This window comes from Salarias fasciatus, chromosome 4 (genome assembly GCF_902148845.1).
Source record: "Salarias fasciatus chromosome 4, fSalaFa1.1, whole genome shotgun sequence".
In the NCBI taxonomy this organism is placed as follows: domain Eukaryota; kingdom Metazoa; phylum Chordata; class Actinopteri; order Blenniiformes; family Blenniidae; genus Salarias; species Salarias fasciatus.
The window spans coordinates 15,027,597-15,046,486 of record NC_043748.1 but is presented as its reverse complement, the minus strand read 5'-3'; the positions used below and the strand labels follow the sequence as shown (position 1 = coordinate 15,046,486).

General features: G+C 44.9%; 2 protein-coding genes across 4 annotated transcripts in view; one reads left to right on the top strand and one right to left on the bottom strand.

Annotated features, from left to right (window-relative positions):
- Positions 1-2,174, top strand: part of rai1 (retinoic acid induced 1) — a 55,407-nt gene extending 53,233 nt beyond the window's left edge. Inside the window, exon 4 of the mRNA XM_030088688.1 lies at positions 782-2,174. Coding sequence (XP_029944548.1) covers positions 782-790 — 9 coding nt within the window. The 3' untranslated portion in view covers positions 791-2,174. The remainder of the gene's footprint in view (positions 1-781) is intronic.
- Positions 2,175-3,593: 1,419 nt separating this feature from the next.
- srebf1 (sterol regulatory element binding transcription factor 1) lies at positions 3,594-18,744 on the bottom strand. 3 transcript variants are annotated; one of them, XM_030088690.1, is made up of 20 exons: positions 18,607-18,744; positions 18,354-18,504; positions 15,297-15,857; positions 13,691-13,866; positions 13,266-13,403; positions 12,948-13,166; positions 12,744-12,858; positions 12,362-12,519; positions 11,453-11,657; positions 11,185-11,369; positions 10,790-11,051; positions 10,046-10,212; positions 9,665-9,833; positions 9,103-9,211; positions 8,874-8,983; positions 7,842-7,974; positions 7,499-7,664; positions 6,591-6,806; positions 5,891-6,002; positions 3,594-5,210 (listed from the first exon to the last, which is right to left on the bottom strand). In XM_030088690.1, the coding sequence occupies exons 2-20, from the start codon at positions 18,457-18,459 to the stop codon at positions 4,990-4,992; spliced, it is 3,528 nt and encodes a 1,175-aa protein (XP_029944550.1). In that variant the 5' UTR covers positions 18,460-18,504; positions 18,607-18,744; the 3' UTR covers positions 3,594-4,989. The 3 variants fall into 3 exon arrangements, with proteins under 3 accessions (XP_029944550.1, XP_029944551.1, XP_029944549.1); XM_030088691.1 differs by having other exon boundaries at positions 18,354-18,500; XM_030088689.1 differs by having other exon boundaries at positions 18,354-18,744.
- Positions 18,745-18,890: the final 146 nt, after the last annotated feature.

Genomic DNA, 18,890 nt, shown 5'->3' with positions numbered 1-18,890 from the left:
TTATATACTCTGGCTGACTGGGAACAAAAGACGAATGGGGGCAGTTACATCAGAGAGCGGCTGACTGGAGGAAAAAGACAGATGGAAAGAGAGAAAGAAGGGCAACACGAGGGAGGAACTGGAAAGGGGCAGGTACCCGGATGGGGGTTTGAGGAGAAACCAAGTAAACTTGAAATGGTAAAAACAATGACTGTGACTTTAGATCGAGAAACAGAAATCAAGGGAGCGATAGAAGACTTTAAAGAAAGAAAGACTGAAAGAGAACGAGACAACTGTGACAGACAGAAAGCATCGCTGCTGGTCTGAATCCAGAGCTTAAGGACGGGCAGCTGGCAGTTCAGAGAGAGAGCGGAGAAGAGATACTGGACGGCTGCAGAAGACTACACGGGGGGAAAGAAAGTGCTCCACCAACATCGAAACACACCAGCGCAATTAGGAGGCGTTCCTGCTGTGTTTTTCACACTAGAGCCGGTTCACCGGCCAGCAGCATCCGTCTCCCACTCCCGCACTCTGCAGCCAGCTCGCCTCTGTGCCTCGGCTCTGCGGAGGGCTGCAGAAACGCTCTCACGCAGCGTCACGTTCGCAGGTCACAGTGGCCTGTCTGCACAGGAGGCGCGTCCACCTGCAGGGCATCAGCCTGCACATGTGCTGATGCTTTTGCAACACGAAATGCATAGAAGGGCTCGTGAATTAAAACAGGCCTCAAAAACCTTGTTCTTTGTATTATCTCGGCGTGTCCTCGTCTTGTATTTATAAGACTTTGTCTATCCTTCCTCTGCAGGACCTGTAAGATATTCCTGTGTACCACCTTCACCACCAACACGACCTCTTCACCAAGCACCTCCTATCCAGCCAAGACAGACGCCGTCCGCGCAGCCGCCTGTACCTAAAGACATGGTGAGGACTGATGACGGACAGGCACATCAGCCCGTGGGGCAGAAGAGGGGGAGGGGTAAAAAAAAAAAAAGGCTGTAATGAGGTAGAGCTGGGAGCAATACGAACCCCGGAGAGAAGCTCTGCAGAGATTCGCTGCTCCCTGAACCCAGCCGAGAAATGTGTTTTCTCATCCGAGCCCGTTTCTGCGAGGCAGAAGGCAGCGACAGAGTTTAACAGGTGGACAGGCTGCGATTCTTCGACTGTGTGCCTAGAGCCTGGTGCACATGGGAACTGTTTGAAATGCGTGTGCTCTGCCTTCAGATGGGTTGCTATCATATTCAGACACCTGGCGGACACTGATTGGACAGGAACATCCCTCTGGCCACCTTGACTGTGGGCCAAAAGGTGCACACATGAGCGCGTGTGCCAGTGTGTGTGTGCGTGTGTGTGCGTTTGAGTGCAATATCCATAGCATTATCGTTCCACAACCGCATCACCAGTGCGTTTCTGCATATATGTGCCTGTGTGAATGTGAAACCGTGCATCTCCACCTCAAGGTGCGTACGTCGAAAAAAAAAAAGGAAGGGGAAAAAAAAAAGTTACAGCCAACCACTGGATGTACTATCCCAATGTGTGTGTTTGTGTTTTAAAAGAAGAGACGACATGAAACAGCTAAGGAAACTGTACATGATGACGTGCTTTACAGGTTCTCCATATTCTCATAATGAAGAGTACAGAAAAACATGGACGCAGTATTTTATTATGATGCTCTTATCTTCTGAGATGTATTTTGATGTGCATTATGACTTAACATCATTGCGTCACCCTTGGTATATGTCAGGCTTTGTGTTCTCCAGAAATTAAAAAAAAAATATATCTATAAATATATGAAAACAAAAAAAAAAAAAAGGAAAAAAAAGAAGAGAACTCCGTTCAGGAGTCCGATTCAACCGTGTGCACACTTAACATGTACAGTAGATGCCACCATCATCACTGGACAGGTCGCTGATGAGGGCTCGAACACAAGTCAGGTCATCCCACGTCATATCGATGTACAGCTCAGAAGTATTAACTGTTAAAAACACTTCGATGACGTATGATTATTTCACATGCCATAGCCACGCAGAGAGACATGCATTCAACTCAGATCCCATAACCCACCTGTCTGTTTGTGTATCTAAAATGTAGCCTCTTTTCACTCTGCCATGCTATATTACAATGCCCCGTGCAGGGCGTCAGATAAAGTACTGGTCATATCAAAAAGGAGACATATTTAAGTATTAGAGAGCATTAAAAAAGTGCAAAAATGCCACACCAAACTTTCTCTTTTATGAAGCTCATTATTTAATGGTGTATATAAGTATTTGATGCTGTTTAAATGTAAGATGTGATGTACTAATATAATTGTGTATAGTATTTCCTAGAGATGTTTATTTTCTATAAAATGGAATATGTTATTGCTTATAAAATGTTATTAAAAGAATCCATTGATGAAAAAAATAACCTTTTTTGGGAATGTCACTTGTTTTAAGTGGGAGCATGCCGTTTTATTGATTTCAATGTCTATTCGTTTGGAACTGATGACACAGCATCACTTTGTTTGAAATGTTTTTTGTAACGCCAATGTTAAATATACCAGCACCTTTCAATGCTGCTACGACCGACGCCTGCTCTTTTGTCTTTCCTGTACATGCACTGACAATCACACGCTGGAGACACAATTTAGACGCTTTTTTTTTTTCTTCTTCCAATATATGCAGAGTGGGGTTAAAATGTGATATTCAAATGGGCACCAATTAAAGTAACCACCACGAAAGTTGCAAACACTAAATGGGATAATCCTGCCTGTAAAAAGCAAAAATTTCAAAGCTTCCAGTCTGAAATATATTAATATGTTAATCATTTGAATTAGAATAATAAATGCATATAGCCATTATGCTAGTGGCTCTAAAAAAAACAAAAAGAGAACTTTCTGATTGTTTCTTACTGAAACAGTTTTAGACTTTAGAAAGAGAGAAACTCCACACGATATTGGACATATATACTGTCCAACTTTCGTATCTCTTTTATCCAAACTAGCATCACAAAGGGTTAAAATTGATCCCGGTTGATGCAGCCGTGCAAACCTGGACAGACTGCAGTGAACATGAACATTAACCACACACACACACACACACACACACACACACACACACACACACACACACACACACACACACACACACACACACACACACACACACACACACACACACACACACACACACACACACACACACACACACACACACACACACACACACACACACACACACACACACACACACACACACACACACACACACACACACACACACACACACACACACACACACACACACACACACAGCGTTTAGATTCACCGGTTGACCTAAAAAGATGTTCTATTTGTGGGAGGAAGCTGAAGTCCAGGCATTCATCTTCTGCACCTCTTCATCCAACCCATGATCACAGGATACTGGTACAGATCCCAGCGGACTGCGCAGGGTACACACACCTGGACAGATCAGGAGAAACAGGAAAACCCAAAAAGACCCCAACAGGACGCAAAGTGGGGATACCGTCACTATGAAGAGCACCGACTACTACTTCACCCTGCAGCCCAAACACGCATGACATTGCAAAAAAAAACAAAAAAAAGTTCTCATTCAACATGAAAGCACCACAGGAAGCGCAGCTCTCTTCTTTACAAAATGCGTTTAATATTTACACAGTAAAAGGATGAAACCAGAAAACAAGGAAGTGCCGAGAGGATGCGAACGGTGTTTCCCCCCTACAGTTGTGTCACAATCGGTTTAGAGACACACTACAAAAACATACAGGCTCCGGGACAAAGACGAGTCGGTTTGTGATCCCCATCTTTTTACAGTTCTCTTCAAATCCTCCTTGAACTTTTTATGATTGAAATAGGAAGTTCTGCTCTTGATATCGAAGCTACTAAGAAAAAAAAAAAAAAAAAATGGAGATTCCCTCCAGCAATAAATAGACATTTGAAACTGTCTGCATGACTTGTGTGACTTATCAGGTTGTTGTTCGTGTCCGCCCCGATACGATTCCGGGATCAGATACTGAAAGCTACTTTAATATCATTGTTGCATACGTGTGCAACGGTGCTAAAGGTCAGCTGAGTTGGACGCTTTGATAAAATGACATAAACACTGATCTGATAGAGATTCAGAACAGTCTCTACCGGATGTGAGCATGGTCTGAAACTACCATAAAGCAAAGGGAAGAAAGTAAGCATGTATTACTCCTGCTTATGTAAAATACTGCTTAATTGAAATTCATACATATTATAAATACATATTAAAATATGTACACAGCAAAAGAAAAAAAATGACAACAAACAAACAATCTCTATGAAAATAACTCCATAAAGACATATTACTCATCTCATTGAAAACGGCCTTTCAGGCCTAGTGCAGATAAGAGTCGCGGGGTTTGGGCAGCAGTTCGCCTCGCTACAGATTATATTGAGTGGAGCATGATTTGAATGAACTTTGACTACCTGCGGTAAAGCTTCCCTGCTGTGCGAGACCACTCCGAGTTCCGCCGTTTGTCCCCCATGGAGGGAGACGCCTTGTGAGAGCAGCCCTCAGGTCCGCCGAGGCCTCCACTGGTGTGGAGGCTGAAGGGTGGGGACCACACAGAGACGGAACCAGGGGCAAGCATCTCTTTCACTTCTTCAAAATTGCACCAATCCACCAAAAGCACGTGATGGCTCCTCTTTGTGGTCAAACTGCGGCACTGCAAGGTGATCTGGCTCGTCAGGAGTCAAATCTGCTTCCTACACGCTCAAAATAATCCGTAGCAACAAGAGCGCAAACTCTAGAAGTGCTTTTTGATGTGGGGCGGGGAGGGAAAAAGCCATGATGGGAATCCAGTCCGATATGGATCTTTACAGTTTAACACGTCTGTAACAAAGTAGCTGCACGCCAAAATGAGACCGTATGTTTTGTGTGTCTGCAGAAGCGCCTTACTTTGTTCTTGTTTGTGTGCATTTTCGGTATGGCAAAGATGTTTCTATGTACAGGGTCCATGCACGTCTCGCAGCCCCTCCCACTTCCCGTTGCTCTAGCTGTTGGTGACGGTGGTGCCGCTGCCCAGTTTTATGATCATTTGCTGGCAGTCATGGAGGGTCCTCTTGTCTCCCAGCTTCTCCAGGGTGCGGGCCGCGTCCGCCAGCATGCCCACCCTCTGGCCCGGGGCCGACAGGAAGGAGGGAGGGAGGTAGCGGCACGCCAGCATCACCGCCTCTGCCTGCTCCCGCTGGCCGGGCCGCGTCTCACACTCCTCTGCGCACACACACACACACACACACACACACACAGACACCAAGCGTTTTGTTACCGTGGTAGAACGGGGAACTTTGGGATGTCATCAGCAGCCAGCGGCCAATCGGAGTACAGCAGCTTCTTGTGTAATTTACTGATGTGAAACAGCAAGTCGATGCCGCTGAGCTGCTCACTGTTCTCTTCTGAAGAGCAGCACCGTTCAGTTTCATGCCGGTTTTAGAAGATCTTATTGAAGTTAAAATGAATAACCAATGGAGCTACACTAGATCTTCAACCATAACCACCTCATCTTCCAATTCTCAATTAATCCTCAGGTCTGTTGATGTAGCAATAAATATTTAAGGCATTTTTCTTCCATAAAACTCAGACATTGAGTTGATTCAGGCCTAAAATGACACAAAGCATCAAATTGCGATAAAGTAAAAACCATTTCTAATAAACAATCGACCCTTTGCCAATAAGAGGTGTAAAATAATTAAGTCACTCAACACATTTGATTGATTATAAGGCAACAGACTGATCCCTGAAACTCCGAGGGTTTCGCTCTGCTAACAAAGATCAAACTGTAATCGGATTCAAAATATTAACAGAAGCTAATTAAACAAAGCTGCCAACAGACAGATAGACTTGTTCTGAGTAGATCAGTTGCAGTATGTCTGCGCACGCACACACACACACACCTGTCTTAGCTCCGGGCGTTGCTCTGCGTCGCAGCGAGCGATCCAGAAGCTGATGTGTACGGGTGGGACTGGCCCCCGCCATCAGCCTGGCGGTAGCTTCATGGAGGAACAACTGGAGGGAGACGGAGGGGAGAGGGAGATTAGAGGAGCGGGGGAGGAAGAGGAGGAACGGCAGCGAGTGATGATGACTCACACATAATGTTCGGCTCTACCTCAGAGAGACTTTGAAGCCTGGCGAACAACGCTGCTAAACACTTGCCTCAGGGGGTGTGTGTTTGTGTGCGTGCGTGCGTGCGTGTGTGTGTGTGTGAGTTTTCCGACGCCTTCTAGCTCATTGCCAAAAAGAATTGCACCACGGACTGCCAGCAAATATGTGCGTGCCGAGTATTTGTATGTTTATGAGCAGTATGCACCCCTTAAATGTGTGAGATTATGTGCAAGGACTCCATGCGTTCTTGTCATCTGAGGTATTTTGAAGCTGATTTATCTGGAAGCCTGCACACTGCGCGCTTCTAAAGAACTTTCATTATGTGCCTACCAGTAAAATTCACCACCACAGTGCGTCTTAAGTCATTCCATAAGTCTGCTTCTTCCTATGCAGTGAATTTAGGAGGGGAAGGAGAAAATAAAGCATGCACAAAAAATAAGTCTGCTTGGAAAAATTTTTTTCTCCATCATCCAATACAACTGTTTTACTTACTCTTCGCATTGCGGGCCTGAAGGTGTGTGCCAGCTTGCGAAGGGAGCTGAGGTCCTGCTGAAAGCCTTGGAGCTCTGGCGGTGACGCCTGGTGGACTCCCGTAGTGACGCTGCTGCCCGCCGACCCCGGCGCAGCGGGGGCGCTGCCTTGCTGCTGGAGACGCCAAACATTGGTCCTCATGACCAGCAGCAGGTCGCACGACAGCAACTGGAGCACCTGGGGAGGGAGGAACAGGTTTAGCCCTCCTGTCGCAGTAAAAAGGAATTCACCACCATAGAAATCTGGCCTGGAGAGTGAAAGATGTGACGTTAGGCCTCAAATTAAGAGATCTCGATATGCTGCTTTAAAAAAATAGATTTTAAACAACGCATCTGCAGCAATTTCTATTTAGTTGGCAAATACTGCTTGATGAGAGATATTTAAAGTAATTAAAAAAAATCCTGGACTTTTGTGGAGTGGTAGAGAACATTTTTACAAAAGTGGGGAAAAAAAATAAAATCTGAGTTCTGTGTGAGTGTGTGTTCCGCTGTTCGTGGCCCAGCTCTGTGTTGCACTGCAGGTACATTGCACTCCGCTGAGACACACATGCAATGCAACTACAATGCACTGCAGCTCTGGCCGTAGACATGCACGCACCGTGAGCAACCTATCCACCAGCATCACCATCTGCCGAGTGCCAGAGGGGAGGACACTGCGGTATCACGGAGTGGAGCTGCTGTGGGTGGGACTCACTATCATTTTACACATGTGTGTGGGCACATCTGTCACTACTGTCTAAGTGTTTGTTTAATAGATTTTTTTTTTTTTCATGCAGATGTTGTCATCCTCATAAAACTGCCCTCGTAGGAATAATAAGCTCGCCTCATGGGCACGAATCGGTGAGAACTCGCACTTCCCTGTGTGAGTACCTTGTCTAGGCTGGAGCTATGGCCGTGCGGTCCCAGGTTGAGGCTGTCTCGGAGCAGGGCGCTGGCCTTGTCACTGTAGCTCAGACTCTGCTGGCAGTTTTCTGGCTTGGACAGCAGAGCCCGCACTGCCCGGAATGTGTTGAGACACACTTTGGGCAGAAGACTCCTGACAGAGCGGACGAGGTGGAAACAGACAGAGGACACAGGTTAAAGTGCTGGAGGTGTTTCTGTGTGTGTGTATGTGTGTGTGTGTGTGCGCGCACGAGGCTTGGCATTAGCGGACCGACATTATGCAATGCACTCTAAACCCGGCTGGAGAAGCTCCACGGTGCTTCAAACTCACTCTGCGTTCTGCAGACTGCGGGGAAGGTGCTCCACAGTCGGATACAGTCTCTCAGCGGCGGCGTCATCTCCTTGGAGCCAGTTGATGATCACTACGGCAACCGATGACCACCACTTGGAGTGAGGGTCGCAGCCTGGAAAATTGGAGGGAAAACAATCAAAGGCCAACTCTCTTGATTAACATGCATGACGGCGCACGCACGCAGACAGCTGCTGTCTGTATCCTGACCTCTGAATCAATCTGTTTCTCCCTGCTGGCATATTCACGACATGTGCGGGAAGGAAGCAGCCATTTTGACGACTCCCCGGTGAAGGAAAACTACTCCATTTAACACCAGGCAACGCAACACACACACACACACACACACACACGCACGTCAACTTCCAACGCCGTGAGAGCTACCTGAGGCTCTGCCAAGAAAAATCTCCTATTAAAACCCCTGAGCTGTCTCCCTTCCCTCCCACCTCTCAAGGTGATCACCAATTTGACAGTGCTGAAGATAGATGAAGCAATCGAGTGGATGCCTCCCTACCCCCCCCCCCCCCCCTTCCCTCCCCCTCCCCTCTCCATTTACTCAGATCAGTGATCAGTAAGGACAAAGCAAAATGCCAGGGAGTGGAAGTCAAGTGGAAATAAAGCAGCTCTATCTTAATACTGAAAATTAACTTTGGCTCAAAGCTTCTTACATTTCTCGCTCATTAAGAAATCAAACAGTCAGAGCAACTGCGCGGAGGGGGGGGGGGGAACTGGAAAAAGCAAAATGCAAATATCCCAGAGTAGATGGGAACAAAGAAAGGAAGCTCAAATTTAGACTTGAGAGAGCTCAAACAACAAAAGCAGTCTTGATCAAGTCAGCCAGGTAAAAGATACAATTGCACTTGGAATCCAAACCAGATACATTTAAACACAGACACTAAATTATCAGAGAAGTTGCCATTTTCATCTGAAGATTAAGGCCCTCGACTTGTTAAAATATGAAACAGACAAACCAATTAAGAGCGAACAGAAAGGACAGCTGCCACGGTGACATACCAGTCACAGTAGCCATGTTGGAGCCAATAGCAAAGGACTGGGAAGTGGCACCAGCTGCATCCGAAGCGCTGATCAGCAGCTGGAGGTACTCCAGGGCATCGGCGTACTCCCTGATGACACACACACATTTTTGATACACCATCAAGATACACTGTTGAGTTTGAAACCATAGCTAAAAATCAACTTTTTTTTCCCAAGTTTTTTTAGTTTACTAAGTGATTGCTCTTACCCCTCGCCCTGGCTCGGACATTTTTCCCCACGAGGCTGCGCGACGCAGTACAGAGCTTTTTCTAGGAGGTGCTCTCTGAAGGCCTGAGTCACCTGAGCCAGTGGATCCACTGTCAGAGAACAGAGAAGCATTAAGCTAAACCCCACAGATAAAACCATTTCCATTATGTATTATAATAAATACAGCAGCAGGTTAACTGTGTTTGTCTTCCTGAATGCTTTCTGCTTCTCTTCTTAACATGAACACTGAATAAAGTCATCAGATTAATGAGCAAGTTTATATGAACCAAGAACATAATCAGATTTAGTCAGTGGATCAATCTCTTGCTGCTGACACAGACATGCACACAAGTAATAAGACAACATGTCTTCGTTTACACGGACTCTGATCACATCATAAAACTCACGCCACCTGGTCTTATCTCATGGTAGTTTCAATTTGATAAGGCAAATCTAATCAGATTGGAATGGTTACATATGATGTGATTCCAATCAAATTAGGATTGACCCAAAATGATTAACAGCAGACCAATGAAAGCGGATTTTCGTTGAAAGATGCTGACCGGTGTTGCCGGCCTGGCTGTAGATGCTTTCTTTAGGTGTGCTGCGAATCGCCCAATCCCCATCCACAAAGAAGCGGTGGCCAAGTGGATGACAGAGCCACTGCATAGCCGGAGGTACGCTGCCGCTGGACGACAGGCATGCCTGACGGGCACTGCTCAGGAACACACGCTGTGGAGAGGGGAGAAACAAAAGATTTAAAATGGATGATCTTAATTCAGGGTCTTCAAACACAGAAGACAAATTAGCCAAACTCCAGAAATATAGCATCTGTAACCTAAACACACACAGCATCAAGTCCTTTATTCTGAGAGCTACCAAGCAAATCAGATACCAAAAAGGAAAGCGGTTAAATAAGACACTTTATGCCCAAATAGACGTACAGAAGTGAAGTGCAGGATCCTTGGCAGACTGGCTTTAACCCGTAGAGCTGCAGAGACGTAGACCTCAGCCAAAGAGGCCACGGGCAGACACGAGCCGGCACACTCCGCCAGGTTGACAGCACTTAAAGCCATGTGCACAGCTGACAAGTGGCTGCCGTTCAGTTTACCTGCATGCACAGATAGAAGTCAAGAAAATCACTATTGGCTTCCAAACATGACATTTCACAGAGAAAGGCAGTGATGCAATTAGCACAGATTTAATCCGACGTCAATTAATTCAAAAAGTTAAGTATTATAAAGCATTAAATTAATCCAGCAGTCAACACTGGTAAAATGATGGAAGCCAATTATGCGTTAGAACAGAATGAGCCAGCATCAATATCGTGTTTGTTTGCTGCCACATTCAGAGTGAAAGAAAGAAAAGAAAATATACAATAAAGTAAAAGAAAAGCCAAAAGCAAGTCATGTTTCATTTAGTAAAACCACAGATTGTTTTGGATTGTGGGAGATCAAACCTACATTTTTATGGAAGTTGATTTCAACTCACTGACAGCAAATCAAATATGTCCAATAAGCACTTTCTAACCCTCTGAAAAGATTATGACTTTGCAACAATATTCCAAACCTTTTGTTGGCATCTAATCTATGCAGCTCTTTAATTAATCACTTTTTTTTGCACGACCTTGTGTTATCCAGGTCTGCCAGGATGGATTAATCTTGAAATTGTATTTTTACACCACCAACCTGTCATGTGAAGCTGATGCAGTCGGTGGTAAACCAAGGCGGCATCACGGTTGCTTTTGCAGGCGTCCTCCTGCAGGGGGCGATCCGAACGCAGCCCTCCAGCCTTGGCAGCCAGCCAGCGGCCCACCCACAGCCGCTGCAGGCAGAATCTCAGCAGAGACCAGAGAGCGGCACAAGCGAGGTCCAACTGGGAGGTGGGTAAAGGACGACCGAGAGCCTTCAGACAGGTCCACAGGTTGTGGCTGGCCTGGGCAAAATCTCCCTGAAAAGCACAAAAGATGAGAGGAAACTGATGAGAGGTTCCCAGATAAAATGCTGAGGACGCACCAGATACATGAATAAAAATACAGTGGAGGTCTCTTATGAGTGTGTAGCGAGTACATCCAACCACATACTCTGGCCAGATCCAGATCAGCCTGTTTGCGGTGCCTCCAGAACAAGACGGACGATCCAGAGTGAGGTCTGGTTATCGGCTCTCCGTATACCAGCAGGCGAATCAGAACCCCCGAAACCAGGATACCGTTCAGCAGCCACACCAGGATCGTTGGAAGCATCCAGTCCATCCAGCCCCATGAATCAGCTGTGAATGACATCCACACATAAGCACAGAGATAGAAACAAATCTTTTTTTTTTAAAACACAAAAACATAAACCAATCTCTACCTGCAATGTCCACTCCCAGGACATTCCTGCCGGCGTGATGGGTGGTGATGGCCGCGGAGCTGCCGCCGGACGAGCAGAGCAGAGCAGCCAGCGGGTTGAGCGAGAGGAAGAGGAAGGTGAAGGCGCACAACGCCATGCGGGAGCGGTCCAACATTCCGCCGGCGCCGCCGCCTGCTGCCGGCTGGTCCAACATGCCCACGTTTGGCTGGCAAATAGAAGAGAGCCCATGAAGATAGACTTGTTTTTGAGAAGGAATATGTATTCAGGCAACATCCTCAATCTGGCACAAGAATAGACAAAGAGTGTAATTACATTTTTTTTTTGTTTTCCAGATGCAACCGTGATTGTTTTATATTTCAGCCTAACAAGGGCGCTTATGACTGTTTCTACTCAAAGACACGCTGTTCATTTTCTCAGTCGTTTTAGAACGACAGCGACGTTGCGGGAAAACGTTTGTTTGTACTGGAAATGGTTTGACTAGATTAGTCGATTCAAATGCATCAGTCATTACTGCCGACGGTTCACTGGGCTTTTTCTTCCGCCTGCTTCATGTTAGCGTTAAACACAAAACGAACAAGAAACGGGAGAAAAGGGAAGCAAAACAATTACAGTGTCTGTCGTCTTTGAATTTCTCCTGTATCGTATCAAATGCAAATCATAGAGGGGATCTGTTAATGTGGAAAAGTAACACCATAATTAATTGCAGAGGCATAAATCATCCCTCAAATACTAAGCAGTGGTAGTTTTTTCACTCATTGTAACTGCAAAAACTAAATGATCAGTTTTGCTGGACCTGCTCTGATCCTTAAACCTCCTCGGTTCTCTCCTCTGACCTACATTCACTGCGGTTATGAAACACAGCAAATGGACCTCCAAGAGTTTTGCAGTTTCAGTGTGGAAAGAGCCTACCTTGGTGTCCTCCCCCATTGGACTGTCGGGCTCTGAGTCACTGCTACAGTGCGAGAAGGAGGTCGGGGAGCCCACGTCAGAGGCTGGCGGAGTGGGCAGCTCGTTCTTCACCTCGGCTTGTGCATCAACCTCCATGGCAACCAGGTCCTTCAGTGACTCTGCAGCGAGAACCAAGGCCAGAGGAGGCGGTCAGAGGGTCAATCCACATTACAAAAGCAAAGGAGCTCTTAACTTCGCAATCCACTTCCTCGGATAATAGAAGAGGATCTTCACAATAATGACAGAAGCCATCAAAAGGCCTCATAACAAAATAAATTACTTTCAAAAATTGTAAAATAAACAGACCAGAAACTGTTTCGGGAAATTGAAAAGGAGTCCTTACTGTTTTTCTGTGCCGCCATTTTCAGAGCCATGTTCTCCTGCTTGAGCTTCTGGTTGGACTGCTGCAGGTAACGGATGTAGTCGATGGCCTTCCTCAGCACTGCAGATTTGTTGAGCTGAGAACCAATGGAGAGAAAAGGCTGACTGAAAATGCCGTCCATCAGATCCCACTATAAAAATGTGATGAAAATGGACTCTGTCCTACCTTTGCTTCCGTGCCAGCCACCAAGTCTTTAAGCTCCACGATTTTATCATTGATTGAGGAGCGGTAGCGCTTCTCGATGGCATTGTGGGCCGTGCGCTTCTCTCCCTTGTGTGGCTGGCCCGTCGGCTTACCGCTGATGGCGATGCGGTTGATGGGCAGCTTTTCAGTGTCCACCATGACGGGCACTGTGGTGAGGATCGTGCCTCCGCCCATAAACGCCTGCGGAGGTCAACAAAGTGGTTCCAAGGGACAGTTCAACATCTTAAATGTCATATTCGCTGAAACGAAAAACAAACACGTGCTTTCTGTGACCCCTACCTGCAGTGAAGTGCTCTGCACTGGGGTGGTGGAGGCCAGAGAGGTGGGAGAGGCCACGGTCGTGACCATACAGGGGTCATGCTTCAGGGTGGTGAGCAGCAGAGACTCAGCCTTGATGAACTGGGGCTGCAGAAGCACCTGAGAACCAAACAAGACAGAGATTAAAGTGTGTTTAGTTTACAGGTACAAGCTCATTCAGACCAAGTTTACACAACATTTTCAAGTAAAAAGCCACAACGCTTGTGTTTTGGGTGTTCGTTTGTAAGACAACAGTGTTCGGAGACACTGAAAATGGATCCCAAGGTGGAATATTGTGAAAACATTCCAGCTACACTGTTAATGATCACAACATGTGTGCATGTGTGTGTGTGGTTTCATTACAAATGAAAATTCAAAGAACGGCTCACTCTGGCACACACACTTACCGGTACTTGCTGTACGTGAGGGGTGATGGTTTGAGCCGGGGGACTCGTCGACGTGGCCAGGATCGGAGAGGCGGTGGTCAGGCCTTGGAGCTGCGTCTGGATGGCGACGGGCTGAACAGCTGGAGGAGAGGAAGACAGGCTGGTGGCAGGCGCGCTCACAGCGGTGGGACTTCCAGCTGGAAAACAGCGATCCCACAGAGACTTCTTCAGTTGAGCACGCACAGCAAAGAAATATCGATCTCCTTCAGATTTCTGCTATCATTTTCAAACACTCAACATGAAAACTGATTATTCTATAAACAAGACAAAACAATTGAAAAAGTAAATATTTTGATTGATACTGAATATCATTATAAATAATGATAAAGTTCCAAATATTCCATATTCACACAGAGTGCAAACTGAGATCTTGAGATAATGTTAAAGTGTCGATTTCAATTACAGCATCACTTTCCAGAAGAACATTTGACTTTAACAACAAAACATTTCCAGAAGACTGAACTGATAACAAGCTTTATCTTAAACACCGTCTACAGGTTTGTAGGCAAATAGGTGAACAGTTATCTCAGGAAAAGCAGCCGATTGCATCATTCAGTGTGTCACTCTGCTCGTCTTATCAGCTCCACCTGTGACTGCCGCTGCTTTCCCCTGTCCGTACCAGGATCAGGGAGTTCCATCAACAACTAATAAAAGTTTAATGATTTCTGTAATTGCTGAGAGAATATATAATAAAAACTCAAAATCAAAATGTAATTGCAGATGTCACAGATATAAATATATATACAACAGTGTGTATAATGAATATATATTTAACATATGCATGAAATGGTCCACAGGCAAAGAAATTTCAAAACGCTTACAGGCTATAATGCTGCTAAGCAACGTCTATTAGATTACCAGTTAGACGCACAGTCAGGTGAGTTTGAATAAGCCAATGTCACAGCTTTAGAAATGAAACACACACAAAAGAGCACTTTAACAGGCCAACAGCAGCGAGAGAACGCGAGACATGGAAACACAAAACTGCTCTACGCTTCAAGAACCTTGATTTTTTTTTTTTTTTTTTTTTTATGTAATCCATTCAGAAGTTCAAACTTATCTTTTTTTGGGGGGGTGTGAAATTTGAGAAATTAGCATTGCTGACAGTTAATTGATTTTAAACACGCTGACTGTTCTAACAAATAATGTTTTCAGCTTCAGTCATCCTCTGAATAACAAAAACTGGGCTAAAAAAACTAGAATTTGTAAACGAGAGTTTGTAAACGTCACATTAACTTTATGCTAATTGCGACTGGAAGGTTAAATACAGGAAAAGATGACCATAAACTATAATTACAAAGAGACGAAAAGACTGCCACACCCTTCACGTGTGGCTGACGTGAGCAACAATAAATTATTTTCTTGCCACCAAAACTCAAAATACAACATTCAGCTCATGCTATCTTGCATTGTGACCAAATTAGTTCAAGATATAAATACATATAACACCTCTAGAGAACATTTATTTAGGAAATTTTCAGATAACTAAAAGGGTTATACATACTCTACAGTCTGAAAAACATTGTGACACTGGGACACACTGCCATCAGACTAAAAGTGTGCTTACCTGTGAAGCCATTTTGGCTGCTGTAATTGGGCCGGGCCGGAGTTTGGGCCTGCGGTTGGGGCTGAGGTGGAGACTGAGATGCAGGGGAGGTGAATAGAGCCTGAGGCGCAGTGCTGAACGCTTGGTTTGGTCCTGGTGAGCTGTGAGGAGAAGCGGGCTGGGCCTGAGCAGACGGGCTGCTGAGGATGGGCTGGGGTTGTTCCACCTGGGCTTGCCTGAGGCCCTGAGCCTGCGGCGGCGACGCTGGCTGTTGCCTTGCGGGGGGATTTGGTACCTGGGCCAAAGGAGACTGCTGGAAAGTGGCGGGCTGGAAGGCCTTGTCCGGGGTAGAAGAGCTGCGTGTGATGGGAGGGCCCAGAAGCGCATCGAGGTGGGGGCTGCTGCTCAGAATGGACGAGGAAGACGACGACGCAGGTGTGGTAGTGGTGACTGGCGGGGCTGCTGAGGTGACGGTTTGGGTCATACCAGTCATTTCTTGGGTGGGAGGATGCCCCGAATATGAAGCAGCATCAAAGAGTCCTCCAAACTCCATATCCTGGTTGTTGATGAGCTGCAACATGTCTGAGGAGGAAGAGAAATCAAAAACACCACTGTTACACCACAACCAGTTAAATCAAACTGAAAAAATGATTCACTGCCCATTCTAATCCAGAGGTTGTCCACATGTTAAAATTAGGACAGCTGTAAACGGTTGAATTATAAGTTCTATTCACTTCTTCTCAATATGAATACTGAAACCAAAATATAATAGTATCTGACATGCTCCTGCTCTTGCAATGCATTAATCAAATTGTAGTATTTATTGAGTGCACTTAGTCTGATAAAGATGATTCAAACTGCAATTTTTCATAAAAATGAAAATGTGAAAAAGTGACCTAAATATGAGATGAATTAAAACATTTTACTTCTAAAATAAAAAGTTAATTGTACATCATACAGCATAAACAATAATGTTCATTTCAATCATACATTCTCACCAGCCTCAATCTCAGGCTGATTCAGGCCACCTAAAGAGCCGAATGTGGGCTGCACAAGGCCAAGGCCTCCCATGTATACTGAGGTTATGATCCAAGAGAAATACTGGTATTAAACATGAAAATTCTGTCTTGGCAAAACACGAATTAACTTTCATCGTATTCATGCTGCTGTTAAATTTCCCATGGCAGATTTGGGGAAACTATAAACTTCAATATAACTGGAAATTGAAGAGAATGATTAGCCATACCAACCTATATGAGCAAATAACACATAACCATTTATATATAAATGTAATGCTGATTCAAATTGTGCATCTGTAAGCACAGACCAAAGAAAACCATTTCAGAAAAACTATGAAGTGCATCTATAATAAAAATATATGAAAGCCATTGGTAAAGCTATTAACACAAGGTTTTTATAGTGATTCTATAGATATGGGTCAAATTGTAATGACAAAACTGTGACAATATGTATTTAAAAAAGCTCTTTTTATGACTCCACAACAACAGATTACTGTTAGTTTGATACTGTGACCAGAACTGAATACACAAAACTAACGAATGTCTTTTCAAAAGTAACTGAGGTGTTTAGGCTCTAGGTTTCTGTGCCAATAAGCAATTATGAATCTGATCATAAGCAAATTGTGGCACTTGTGTCAAAGCTAAATCCTTGGCCCCCCTTTTTCATAATCTTGACTGCCTAGTTTTTGGGAAGTGGCCGCTTTGAGGTTAACAAAATGAAGGTAGAACCACAAGTTCGCAAATTAAAATCCCACTGCGGACAGATTGTCACTGTGGGTCCCCAACTAGAAAGAGGACAACGCAGAAAAAAAATACTCCAAGATGATTAATAAAGTATGATATTTTCATGTAATTCCATGTAAAATGTAAAACTTCTGTGTCTGAATGTACTCTAACTTACTGGACAAATATAACATTCAAAGTAGGTTAATACATGACTGGGGCATTAATATGCTCCTTTATGAGCAGATATTCTATAAAAGTAAAAAAAAAATCTAAATATTTTTATTTCCTTTTTACATAAAATAGGTTACTCTATAGTGCATGTTGTGTCTGCAGCGGAGGCAGCAGCCTGGTTTGTAAACCAGCGTTGTGTATGAGGTGATCGCTCTGGGCCAATCACAGCGCGTCCAGGAGACTTGCTATGCCGATCAGCCCAAGACGAGGAAAGAGAGGGAGAGCTGTCTGTGGCTTCACACGAGGTTACCATAGTTCAGCATCACCGAGGGTTTATTGACGGTCAAATTCAAGGATGCCAGGTAGCACACACCACCGCAGGATGTCCAAATCAATCAATAATGTTTACACGTTTTATGTTCCCATGATTGCAGGGAAATTACAGAAAGCGTCGCTGATATTAAATCATTACTATTTGTTGGTTTTCCAGTTGCAGTGGCTGACGGACATAATGAAAGACAGGTGCAAAACAGACACTTCCAAACCAAACATAAGCTTACAATGTAAATTACAGGTTTGCAAGTGAGAAAATGGGACACTTGCTCGCACAGCAACACAATAAAGTAATAAGCATGTCATGTTTTATTTTTTTGGTTTGCTTTTTCCTCTAAATTAAGATATAAACTGTGTAGTGAAGTAGAGTGGTCAACTGAGGCAGTGTGAACCCAATTCAGAGGAATGAACGGCAGTAACCCCAGTGTGTGGAGCACGCGGGGGGCGGGGCGCGCGCACCACCATTTAGCACCTGTTAGCTTAGCCAACGCTATAATAATTACTTAATTATTAAAGAAAATATACTGTGGCGTTACCCTCGTTGTGTAAGAATATGCACTAACTATAATAACTTAGAGTACTTATTATTTTATGACAGCGCCGGTGGCTAAACAGTTAATGTTAGCTACTCAAGCTAGTAACGCTGATGAAAGGCACACTAGGAATTATAAAAACCTAAAAACTGGTTACTGCAGATGATGTTCAGTGTGACAAGTTGGGCTTTAGTCCTGGCAATTAGTTTAAAAGTACGGAATAATCATAACAGCGAGCCGGAGAGTCGTGAGTGACAGGCAGTGTTGTTGGTAGCTGTTGTGGCTTATTGTCTTACCATCAATGTCGCTTAAGAGCGCCGTGTCGATGTCGCTGGGATCATGAAGCGACAGTGTTGGATCCAGATTATCCAACGAAGGATCGTCAAAAGACAGGCTGTTCATTTTGACGCTTGTGTTCGCCTCTTCGATGTAGACTTGACTGGCTGTCGGAATCGCACGGAGGAGTAAAAATCGGAGATCTCTCCGGGTCGCTACATTTGAAAAAAGTGCAAGATCCCACAAGTTCGACTGCAACACGCGAAAACTGACCTGTAACTTTTTGTAACCGATGTGTCAACAACTTAACAACCCACTCCTACCCCCATGATCATCAGGGGAAACTTGTCAAACCCGAGTCGAATACTGGAGCTCATTCAGTACTAACATGCTTACGGTGATAGCCGGAGAAACCCTTCACACACGCGCACATGCGGTGATTGACAGGTCACCGAGCCAATCATTGACTGAGAGCTCGAGTCCCATGTCCTCGTTGTTTTGGTTGTGTCGCCGAAGAAGTGACAACATGTGGAGTCTGTGATGAGTATTAAAGCACG

What these genes read in the sequence shown, in the direction of transcription:
- srebf1 (XM_030088689.1), bottom strand. Translation starts at nt 18,459, where the DNA reads ATGAACAGCCTGTCTTTTGACGATCCTTCGTTGGATAATCTGGATCCA. An exon ending in AATGGCGGCACAGAAAAACA is followed by an intron (nt 12,520 to 12,743) that starts GTAAGGACTCCT and finishes TTCTCGCTGCAG; the next exon opens with AGTCACTGAAGGACCTGGTT. An exon ending in CTGATCTGGATCTGGCCAGA is followed by an intron (nt 11,052 to 11,184) that starts GTATGTGGTTGG and finishes TGTGCTTTTCAG; the next exon opens with GGAGATTTTGCCCAGGCCAG.